The 12428-nt window shown below is 32.5% G+C and overlaps 1 protein-coding gene across 1 annotated transcript; it reads left to right on the top strand.

Moving 5' to 3' along the window:
• The first annotated feature begins 4551 nt into the window (after positions 1-4551).
• Positions 4552-11014, top strand: LOC133287691 (pentatricopeptide repeat-containing protein At3g50420). Its single transcript, XM_061485353.1, has 6 exons — positions 4552-4926; positions 5131-5256; positions 5761-6032; positions 6675-6789; positions 6876-7094; positions 8804-11014. The coding sequence occupies exons 1-6, from the start codon at positions 4552-4554 to the stop codon at positions 10949-10951; spliced, it is 3255 nt and encodes a 1084-aa protein (XP_061341337.1). The 3' UTR covers positions 10952-11014.
• Positions 11015-12428: the final 1414 nt, after the last annotated feature.

Genomic DNA, 12428 nt, shown 5'->3' with positions numbered 1-12428 from the left:
AGGGTCTATCCAGATGAGTCCACCTATCTTTCCAGAAATAAATGTCTTCCCCATTTCCAACATCCCAATGAAGGTTATTGAGCAAATCCTTCAACACCCGACCAACACCTTTCCAGAGGTTGGAGTCATACGGTTGCACTTTGGTAGGAATAGAATTAGAGGACAAATCTGATGAAGAAGAGGAGGACATTAATTCTTTAAGGATTCTAAACCAGAGACGAAATTGGGAAGTACAACCTGCAAATCGGTTCACCTTTCAAGATATTGAGATGTAGCTTAACATTATTGACGTTGAAGTTTATGATTATAATCATGTATGTGATGATTATCCGATCAATGATGATAATTCAATTTATGATGATTATCCAATTTACGGTAATTATCTAACATACACTGAAAATTCAGTTTATGAAGATCATCCAGTCTATGATGATCATTCTGATGGAGAATCAGATGATGAGGATCTAATAGAGAAAGAATTATCATTTGAGTTTGTATCTAAAGAGATCGAGATCAATGAAGATAAAGAAGATCCGAGGACGGATCTTTTCCTAGCATGGGAGAATGATGCAATTAATTTTGACACATTGCACATGATCCAACCATTGATTCAAGAAGTTCAAGATAAACAAAAAATGTGGCCCAATTATTAAAAGGAACAATAATTTAAAATATAACAAGTTATGATCAAATTCAAGTCCAAATAAAGCAACAAATATGATTGTGATTTGTTTGGCAAGAAAAAGAAAGCAAAAAATTTGTCATGATTTGAGATCTACGACTTGGGGCGTGTTTTTAATGATTGAATTGTAATTATTTGTTTATTTTTAGAATTTAATTATCATTATATTTATTTTTAGGAATTTTCCTTATTTTTTAGATTTTAAATTTTTGGATCAATTTATAATTAATTTATAAAATGGTACTTATAACTCTTATTGTAGGAGTTGAATTTTGTTATTTTGTTAATAAAAATTGAGAACTGGATTGATGCTGGAGAAAGATTCAGGGTTAAGTTGGATTGAGGCCAAGAACAACATTCATGTGTTCTCTTCCGGAGATCAATCACACCGTAAGGCTGATGAGGTGTTGGCTGAACTGCAGAGGCTAAAAAGAAATATGATTAGAACAGAAAATGATAGCAGTGAGGCACAAATACAGGCTGCATAAATTGCAGAGGCTAAGCTTATGCTCTAGAGGTGGAATTTAATTCAAAGACAAGTGAAATATATAGAGAAACTGTTTAGAGGAAATAGATAAGGATTGAATTTTTATCAATAGAGATAGTGGGTTGTAATTTACCATCTTCACTTTGTATTCTGAAAGTTTTGTAACATTCTTTTCTATATCAAAATATTTGTTAAATGTACTAATGCAATAATATATTTGTAAATTAAATTAATATTCTTAAATAATTATAAATTTTTTCTCTTCGCTTCTATTTCTGCTCCTTTTCTTTTGTAATTTTACACTCATCTGAATGTGCCATTTGTGGTACTTCTGGTGTTAAAATTACTATGCATGGTTACTATTTTATCACCTCATACGATCTAACAAATAACTAGTGAAGCGTGTTTATTTCTCTTCAAGTGTACCATAAAGAAGAAATTAAAGTGATAGACTGATATTCAATCTCATTTTCATTGATCTTTTTTATTTGTATTTTTTTATTTTTAATAAATCGATTATGGAAGATTTGCATTGACGACCAAAGAAGAGTTTTCTCATCGAATAGGGTGTAGACATCAGTAAAAATCAACAAAATTTGAAATACTTGAGAAGGTTTCAATCAAGCAGTAAATAGTCAATCATATGATGTCCCTTTTAGTGTTCAACTTCAATTCAGGATTGCCCTCAACTTATGTTTGGATATTTTGTGGAGGACAAAATAAGATGATTCATTATAGAAGGAAATTGACAACAGAGAGGAGGGAGAAGAAACCAGTGTTATTAAACCCGACCCGAATATCGACCCAGTCGAGGTACTGAATCACTGGTCGGACCGGTTGATCCGGATATATATATATATAGGATGAGTAGTTTTACTTCTCTTCTTTTACTAATTCAAACGTCACACTAGTCTAAGTTAAAAAATATGTTAGTTCTAGTACAATACTTTAGTTTAATACTTACTTACTGTAAGTGATAAATTGATTTAATTATACTAGAATATATATTTCAATTTTTTTCCATGGTTATATTTATACACTTATCATTTGTATATTGCATTTTTCTTACATATTATTTATACACTATATCTGTATATATGATAATGGACTGGTGGCCTAAGGTTGCTCTTGTGACCTTCTGGTCACAGGTTCAATTCCGAAAAGCAATTTTGTTGTAAAAATACAAGGGTAAAGTTGAATAATCGACCCTCATCTTTATCCTGCAAGTCAAGAAGCCATGTGCACCAGAATTTGCCCTATATGTATATATGATAATGAAACCCTATTTCAAGTTGAACCTCAAAACCTTAACCATTTTCCATTACCGATTCAATAACTGGTGTGATTTTGAAAACATTCATTCAAACAACCTAATTGCGAACAAACAAACAAACAAAAAATTTCACCAGAACTGTGCTCTCCCAATTATTTAATAATTTAACCATAAGCATACAATTGTTTTATGGGAAAATATTTTCTCATGTCGTAGAAGAGTTGTTTTCTTCTACTAGTGACTTTTCGATCTTCGTGCAATATTTTTTTTGTTTTTTTATTTTTTTAATAGATGTTGGCCTCACACAAGATATGTCTACAGCATGAGAAAATTTTCTCTTATTTCATTGCATACAATAAAATTTTAGAAAATAACCCAAAACAGGAACAAGAAAATCTTTATGCTTCAACTATCATCACAACCAGTATTGGGAACATTTAAACCTATTCCAAATCCCTTCATGCTGGCAGTACAATCCACAAGACACAAGCTTAAACATCCAAATATTCCAATAATTTGGTTTACATTTAATTGTAGGATGGACTGTAAGTAATTCCTTTGTAATTTCCAAATATGGGGCAGCTAGTGCTTATTAAGTTAATGTTATATATTCAGTTCTAGGGATATTTTAGTAATTTTCCATAAGGATCTTGAAATCCAATATATAGTTTTGTCTATCTATGTGCTTTCCAAAGTTACAATTATCTATTGGGCTTTTATTCATGCTTATAGGAAGCTGATTATTTGACTTGGGCCTTAAGTTGCGGACTACTTGGTCCACAAGTTTAAGTAGCCCTATACAAGTGATATAACCAACTATACCAAATATATAACAAAAAATAAAGAGATTATTTAAATGGGTCTCTCTCTTAGATGTGATGCCTAAGTTAATTTCTTCTACAATCCTAATTCTCCCTTACAAGTGAAAAGATCCCATTCATTTCGCAAAAAGCATTAAGTATTCACCTTATCAAATCCCTAATAATCCCTTGTTTGAATATTCCCTAAACTCCAAAAAATTCCATTTCCTAATCTTGAAGGTTAAACCCTTACTCTTTTTACTTGCAAACCAGCCCTCAAAAGGAAACTGTGATTTCCATATCAATCTTTTATCTAAAACAACTACATAGTTTGTTACATTTTATTATTTCATTAATCTTACAATTAAATTAAAAGATTTTATCAATTTTCAAAATCTTAATCAAAATATATGTGGGACCAATCTCGTATTTAGATAATGTACTATTTGTGCATTTGTAGGGTTTTTTTTTTTTTGGTAAACCATTTGTAGGGTTTTTTAAGACTTAAAAAAGTCAAAACATATATACAAAAAAAAAAAGGTCACAACATAGTGGGATAGTCATAAATCATAATAAACAGTGTTAGCGTGTACGGCAATGTGTTTTGACGTGTATAAGGCGTGCTCTATTAGTCTAGGCCTATATGCAAACTAAGGTTGATATCATGATCGCATAAATCATTGAATCGGGTTCAACAAAGTACATTTTTAAGCATTTTTAGTGTTTGTCTTCAAACTATAATTTTGATATTCTAATAGAAAAATCAATTATTTGAGTGGGAGGGATAAGTTACCTGGCAACAGAGAGGAGATTCTCAGCTTGTGATTAATTAATCCGCATCAACCATTGCAATAATTTCAGAGGAAACGTGGGGTGGGGAACTATCATCAATAAATTAAAGTAAATTAAGTTCATATACATGGGAGAATATATGTAAATATAATGTATTAAAGTTTTGAATTGAGATATGATGTCGGACTCATTTGTTATGATTTTAATGGTGATCTCCCATTATGAGCTCCTCCTTGATCTGTCCGACAGTGTTATCGGTGCTGGATTAGACTTGCGCTAGCCAGATATTTGAATAGTGGCAGATTAATTAAGTATTTTGGACCTAAGTACTGGTAGAGAGGATAACATATTAATATGGAATTTTAAAATTGAGAGAGAGAACTCACTATGGATGGTATCCCCCCACCCCCGTAGGTTCCATGTCCTAACAAATACATTTCATGCAATGCCAAATTCAACTTTGTATCTTTCTATATATAGAGAATAAGAAAGAGCAAAGCACAACACAAGCATAATAATGGCTGAAGAAAATATCGACCCAAAGCATTTTGTTCTGGTGCATGGTGTTTGCCATGGCGCCTGGTGTTGGTATAAGCTTAAACCACTATTGGAGTCTTCTGGCCACGAGGTCACAGCTATCAACCTTGCAGCTTCTGGCATCAACACAAATAAAATTGAAGACGTTCATACGTTTTCTGAGTATTCTAAGCCTTTGTTGGATTTCTTGACTTCGCTTGCTCCAAATGAAAAGGTGGTTCTTGTGGGACATAGTTTTGGAGGGTTGAGTATAGCACTTGCTATGGACAATTTTCCAGAAAAAATACAAATGGGAGTTTTTTTAACAGCTCATATGCCTGATACCCAACACAAACCATCATATGTATCAGAACAGGTATTTTTCTGCGAAAGGCGAACACTTTCCCTTGCTAGATACTTCTTATAGTTACTATCATTTAATTTGTCAATACTCGAATATGAGAATATTGCTTAAATTTGTCAAATGAGAACACTTTTGTCCCAATAAAAATCAATAATTAATACATTTCCTTGGTCTTAATGTTCGTTACTAATCTACTTGACCTTTTGATATGGATAGTTCATTGAGAGATACCCAGTTAAGGAATGGTTAGACTGTGAGCTCTCATCCCGTGGAAGCAAAACGTCATTGCTTTTTGGTCATAAGTTCTTGTCCACTAAGCTCTATCAACTCTGCTCCACCGAGGTATTCCTAGTTTCTTCTCTCAGCAATCTCATTTCACTCTTCAAGAAATATAATAGGGATAGGTTATACTTACTACCTACTTTTCTTACTATCTCTTACTACCAAATCTTAACCGTTGATTTCCGTCAATCTAATGGTTATAATTTATTGTAAATTAATAATTAATTAATAAATATGACCCCATAAATTATAACCGTTAGATTGACGGAAATCAACGGTTAAGATTTGGTAGTAAGAGGTTGTAAGAAAAATAGGTAGTAAGTATAACCTTTCCCAATATAATATATGATATTGTATTAAATTGATTCTTTACATGATATTAAAGTCTTTGTGATTAAATGATCACAAATTTCATGTTATTATATTAATATATAATAAATATTATATAATTTCTTAAAATTAATGAATAAATTTATGCATTATCCATTCTTTAAATTTCATGTTATTACACCCACAAATGCTTGTAGCCCATTCAAAATCTTTTTGGCGGCTTGGATTTTGCAGGATTTGGAATTGGCCAAGACTTTAATAATGCCAGGGTTACTTTTTTCTGAAGAGTTGTATAAGGCAAAGAATTTCTCTAAAGAGGGATATGGGTCTGTTCCACGTGCTTTTATTGTTTGCAATGAGGACTTAGTATATCCATTGGAGTTTCAGCAATGGATGATCCAAAATGCTGGGATTGATGTGGTGCGAGAGATCAAAGAAGCAGATCATATGGCTATGCTTTCCAAACCCCAAGAACTGTGTTCATCTCTCCTCGAATTAGCTAATAAGCATGGATAACTAAATGCAGTGATTCACTTTTGTCTGATGCATATAAGAATGGATTATAAATATTCATGTGTGCTTACGTGTGTCATTTTGAGCTTTTTAGATTTATTTTATAGTTTAGGATTTTTTAATAATTATTTGTTATGTCTTTGATTCTATTTTGGTTTTATTTTCATTTTATTTTGCTTCACCTATTTAAGGCATAGAGAACTCTATTTTTATTTGATTATTTTTGGTTAAATAAAATTCAGAAAAGAGAAATAATTTTTTCTCGCTATTCTTGCGTTTAGTTTTTCTTTCTGTTTAACCAATGGGGTATTGCTTTGGCATCATTTGGTATCAGAGCACTAGGTTGCCTTCAACCAATGATTGAACAGAATTGTACGTAGAGGTCGTCGATGGCAGAGTCGTGATGGTGAGGGAGATGGATTCGTTCTTAACGAAGACAGATAACTGTGTCGGACAGACTCGCGGAAGGCTGATCCAAGATTTTAAGCTACAACTTGAGCTAGTATTGGACAAGAAAATTCAAGTTTTGAAACAACTATTTGTGCAAGCGCAGAGCAAGAAAATCCAAAATTTTGAACGACAACTCGTTCGGGCATATAGCGAGAAAATCCAAGTTTTTGAGCGACAACTTGTAGAAGCGTAGAGCATGAAAATCCAATATCTGGGACTACGATTTGCGAGATCAAAATTGGCATTCAATCCGAAGAAGGAATGAAATTAGAGGACGAATCTGAAGACGAAGAGGAGAACGTTAATCCTTTGGGAATTCTAAACTAGGGACGAAATTGGGGAGTCAACCTGCAAATCAGTCCATCTTTCAAGATATTTAGATGCAGCTTAACATTACTAACTTTGAAGTTTATGATTATAATCCTGTTTATGATGATTATCCAATCTATGATGATAATTCAATTTATGATGATTATCCAATTTACGGTAATTATCTAACATACGCTGAAAATTCAGTTTATAAAGATCATCCAGTCTATGATGATCATTCTGATCGAGAATCAGATGATGAGGATCTAATAAAGGAAGAATTATCATTTGAGTTTGTATCTAAAGAGACCGAGATCAATGAAGAGAAAGAAGATCCGAGGATAGATCTTTTCCTAGCATGCACATGACTCAACCATTGATTCAAGAAGTTCAGGATAAACCAGAAATGTGGCCCAATTATTAAAAGAAGCAATAATTTAAAATATAACAAGTTACGATCAAAATCAAGTTCAAATAAAGCAACAAATATGATTGTGATTTGTTTGACAAGAAAGAAAATCAACAAATTTGTCAAGATTTGAGATCTACGACTTGGGGCGTGTTTTGAATGATAGAATTATAATTGTTTATTTATTTTTAGAAGTTAATTATCTTTATGTTTATTTTTAGGAATTTTCTTTATTTTTTAGATTTTAAATTTTAAATTTTTCGAGCAATTTATAATTAATTTATAACATGGTGCTTATAACCCTTGTCAAAAGAGTTGAATTTTGTTATTTTGTTAATAAAAATTGAGAATCAGAGGATTATTTTTTTTATGAAATTGTAACTTTCTGTTTAGTCACTTTTTCTGTGCATTTTCAGCATCATTACCATGGTAGTTAAAATCTCTATTTATCAGTACGTTTTTAGGATTTTTTTTCATTAAAATATTTTTATCAATATTCCAAACGTTTTTACAATTTTTTATGCCCCTTCTATATTTACATAAAATATCATTTTTAACTACCTTGATCATTACCATTGCCTTGTTCTTTTTTATTTTATTTTATTTTTGGAATTTTGACCATTATGTTATATGATATCGTGGCCTCGTGGGTTAGAATAATACAATATAATAATCTAATAAACTTTTGACTAGGGTGAGGTAGGTCTTATTTTAAACTGCAGGTTTGATCTATTTCTCAAACATAAAATTTGAATTAATTATTTTATTTATTTGATATAGACTACAGTCTCACTTTTTTAAATCTTTAAAACAAACTTAAGATTTTAAATATATTAAAAAATATATAATTTTAAGATAGTGTAATAATAATAATAATAGCATTGTTATTATATATATTCATATTTACTTAAATAGACTGGCTCGTCAAGCTTAAATTGCCTTTTTGATAACTTAAAGTATAGCTTTATAATTATATAAACTTTAAAATAAATCTTAACCCAACTTATGTAAAAATTAAGCTAAAATTTGTAAATATTTAAAAACAGTTGTTAGCTAAATTAAAATGGTGGAGGTCATTCAATTATTATTTAAGAGTTAATAAGAATTCAAATTCATTCAGGTAAATGAATCCTGACTTTCTAGTAATCGCTTCATTCTTTCTTATCTGTCTTTTAATGTTGATGTCCAAAAGCTTACAAAGTTGTTATTAAAGTGATTAATGTTTATCATATTGCTGGAGATAATTTTATCTCTTATATATATATAATTTATAAAAACAAATGTACCACACACATTTTTTATGTGGGTAGAAAATAAAAATAATTATCTCCTATACATAATAAACTCCAAATCCAATTATTAAATAGGGTCAATTATAAGAAAAATAAGTTCATCTAACTGGAGTATGCGTCATTGAAAAAAAAATATTATTGTTGTTCTACGTATTTTCTCTATCACTTATCGATATCTAAGGCAAAAAAATTTCCGGGGGGGACGAATGCCTCATTAATATTTCAAAGAGACAGAAAATAAGGAGCAAAACGGCATTCATTACAACAAGGGGTACATTTTTTTTTTTTTTGATAACATAACAAGGGGTACATTACATACATGAACAAGGTATGTTATTGTGTAGCAGAGGCTCATGTTCTGTCTCTGTTGCAAAAATGCAGCACCCTAACCTCACTGCGAGAGGCGCGTCAACTCCACGCCCTCATATTAACTACTACCACCTCCTTCGGCTCCCATTCTCCCTTTGTGTACAACAACATCCTCTCCATGTATGCACGTTGTGGTTCACTCAGGGACTCCCACCTTGTGTTTGACAAAATGCCTCATAGAACTCTTGTTTCTTACAATGCGCTCCTTGCAGCCTATTCTCGAGTATCACACCATGCCATTTCAGCCCTAAAACTGTATACCCAGATGGAAGCTAGAGGTCTTATGCCCTCCAGCATGACTTTTACTAGCTTACTGCAAGCATCTTCCTTGCTTGAAGATTGGTGGATTGGATCTTCACTTCACGCCAAGGGCTTGAAGTTGGATTGTTTGAATGATGTTTGTGTCCAAACTTCTTTGCTTAATATGTATTCTAATTGCAGGGATTTGAGTTCTGCTGAATTGGTTTTTCGGGATATGCCTGATAGAGATGATGTTGCTTGGAATTCTTTGATTGTAGGATATCTGAAGAATAATGAGATCAAGGAAGGTGTTGGTCTCTTTATTGCAATGGTGAGGTTTGGTTTTACCCCAACCCAATTCACGTATTGTATGGTTTTGAATGCTTGTAGTCGTCTGAAAGATCATCATTCTGGGAGATTGATTCATGCTCATGTAATTGTTAGGAATGTGTCACCCGATTTGCATCTGCAAAATGCTCTGCTTGACATGTACTGCAATGTTGGCAATACACAAACAGCATATAGGATTTTTAGTGGAATGGAAAACCCGGATTTAGTTTCTTGGAACTCGATGATTGCTGGGTATTCTGAGAATGAGGATGGAGAGAAGGCCATGAATTTGTTTGTCCAGCTACAGGAATTGTGTTTTCCTAAACCAGATGACTATACTTATGCTGGCACTATATCTGCAACGGGTGCATTCCCATCTTCCAGTTATGGAAAACCTCTTCATGCGCAGGTAACTAAAGCGGGATTTGAGAGAAGTGTGTTTGTAGGAAGTACTCTAGTGTCTATGTATTTCAAAAATCATGAAACTCAAGCCGCTCAGAGAGTATTTGATTCAATCTCAGCAAAGGATGTTATTCTCTGGACTGAAATGATCACTGGTTATTGTAAAATGACTGATGGAATGAATGCAATTAGATGCTTTTATGAAATGTTTCATGAAGCCCATGAGGTCGATGACTATGTTCTCAGTGGAGTTTTGGGTGCATGTGCTGACCTTGCAATTCTAAGACAAGGTGAAATAATTCATTGTTACGCTGTTAAATTGGGTTATGATGTTGAAATGTCTGTTTCTGGGAGTCTAATTGATATGTATGCCAAAAACGGTAGCCTCGAAGCTGCATATTTGGTATTTTCTCAAGTTTCAGACCCAGATTTGAAGTGCTGGAACTCAATGCTTGGAGGATATAGTCACCACGGAATGGTGGAGGAGGCATTGAAACTTTTCGAGGAGATTCTTGAACAAGGTCTGGTTCCAGATCAAGTGACATTCTTGTCTCTATTGTCTACTTGCAGCCACAATAGGTTGGTTGAGCAAGGAAAATTCCTCTGGAATTATATGAACTTAATTGGTTTGGTTCCTGGACCTAAGCACTACTCTTGCATGGTAACTTTGTTGAGTCGGGCAGCATTACTGGAAGAGGCAGAAGAAATTATCAAGAAATCTCCTTATATTGAGGATAATTTAGAACTGTGGAGAACTTTGCTAAGTGCCTGTGTCATAAATAAAAATTTGAATGTGGGAGTTCATGCAGCAGAGGAAGTTTTGAGATTGGATGCAAAAGATGGTCCAACGCTTGTTTTGCTTTCTAATCTATACGCTGCTTCAGGGAAATGGGATAAAGTTGCAGAAATAAGAAGAAATATGAGGGGATTGATGCTGGAGAAAGATCCAGGGTTAAGTTGGATTGAGGCCAAGAACAACATTCATGTGTTCTCTTCCGGAGATCAATCACACCGTAAGGCTGATGAGGTGCTGGCTGAACTGCAGAGGCTAAAAAGAAATATGATTAGAACAGAAAACGATAGCAGTGAGGCACAAATACAGGCTGCATAAGGCTAAGCTTATGCTCTAGAGGTGGAATTTAATTCAAAGACAAGTGAAATATATAGAGAAACTGTTCACAGGAAATAGATAAGGATTGAATTTTTATCAATAGAGATAGTGGGTTGTAATTTACCATCTTCACTTTGTATTCTGAAAGTTTTGTAACATTCTTTTCTATATCAAAATATTTGTTAAATGTACTAATGCAATAATATATTTGTAAATTAAATTAATATTCTTAAATAATTATAAAAATATTTTTCTCTTGACTTCTATTTCTGCTCCTTTTCTTTTGTAATTTTACACACGTCTGAATGTGCCATTTGTGGTACTTCTGGTGTTAAAAAAATTATGCATGGTTACTATTTTATCACCTCATACGATCTAACAAATAACTAGTGAAGCGTGTTTATTTCTCTTCAAGTGTACCATAAATAAGAAATTAAAGTGATAGACTGATATTCAATCTCATTTTCATTGATTTTTTTATTTGTATTTTTTTATTTTTAATAAATCGATTATGGAAGATTTGCATTGACGACCAAAGAAGAGTTTTCTCATCGAATAGGGTGTAGACATCAGTAAAAATCAACAAAATTTGAAATACTTGAGAAGGTTTCAATCAAGCAGTAAATAGTCAATCATATGATGTCCCTTTTAGTGTTCAACTTCAATTCAGGATTGCCCTCAACTTATGTTTGGATATTTTGTGGAGGACAAAATAAGATGATTCATTATAGAAGGAAATTAACAACAGCGAGGAGGGGGATGAAACAAATGAAGAAAAGGACGAATGGTCAAATTCAAATTCAAAAGAAATTGAGATTCCATTGTGTTCCTAATATTGCTGCACTCATTTTTTTTCTTATTGTCGGGTACAATAGCACTTTGACCTTTTATCCAATCGGTTACACCCTCTATTTGGAAAGATTAAAAAAAAAAAAAACAAGAAGAAGAAAGATGAGAAATTGAAAGGCACTTCTGCTTTATGGATGTTATGTCCCTGCGTCAACTTCACCTAATTAATTTAAGTAGTAGTTACAGTTACCTCAAACGAAGTTAACCTTATTATATTAACACCTTTGGTGAAATATTATATACCTACTTTACGCCTAATTAATTTAAGTAGTCGTTAGTAAGCTTGAGACATTAAATATCCAAAAATCACTTTAAATAATAATCTGAGTCGAGAAAAAATAATTAAAAGCTCCCGGCCCATATAATTTTTTCATGTTCCCACTCACAATAAAAAAAAAAATTGACCATCTTATCCTTGCTTTTTCTTTGATTTTATCTTTTTATCCCCTACGTGTGAAAGAGAGCACCTACAAATTCTATAAACTTGAACCATAGAAATACTTCTCCTAAGTCGAGTTAGGTAAACCCGCCAAGAGTCAATCTTTTCCATTCTACATAAGTCTCGATAAATATATATAAAAAAAAAGGAATATGATTTTCTAAACAAGATAAATGTAAATTTAATAAG

Source organism: Gastrolobium bilobum, unplaced genomic scaffold, assembly GCF_033153095.1.
Source record: "Gastrolobium bilobum isolate Gb01-03AN ecotype WA unplaced genomic scaffold, APGP_CSIRO_Gbil_v1 utg2810, whole genome shotgun sequence".
Lineage (NCBI taxonomy): Eukaryota > Viridiplantae > Streptophyta > Magnoliopsida > Fabales > Fabaceae > Gastrolobium > Gastrolobium bilobum.
This window is presented reverse-complemented; position numbering and strand designations above follow the sequence as displayed.

Bases quoted from the DNA above. Each gene is read 5' to 3' on its own strand.
- LOC133287691 (XM_061485353.1), top strand. From the start codon at position 4,552: ATGGCTGAAGAAAATATCGACCCAAAGCATTTTGTTCTGGTGCATGGT. The intron at 6,033-6,674 runs GCATGGATAACT...GACAACTTGTAG, and splicing joins CTCCTCGAATTAGCTAATAA to AAGCGTAGAGCATGAAAATC. The intron at 6,790-6,875 runs GTTAATCCTTTG...ATTTAGATGCAG, and splicing joins CTGAAGACGAAGAGGAGAAC to CTTAACATTACTAACTTTGA.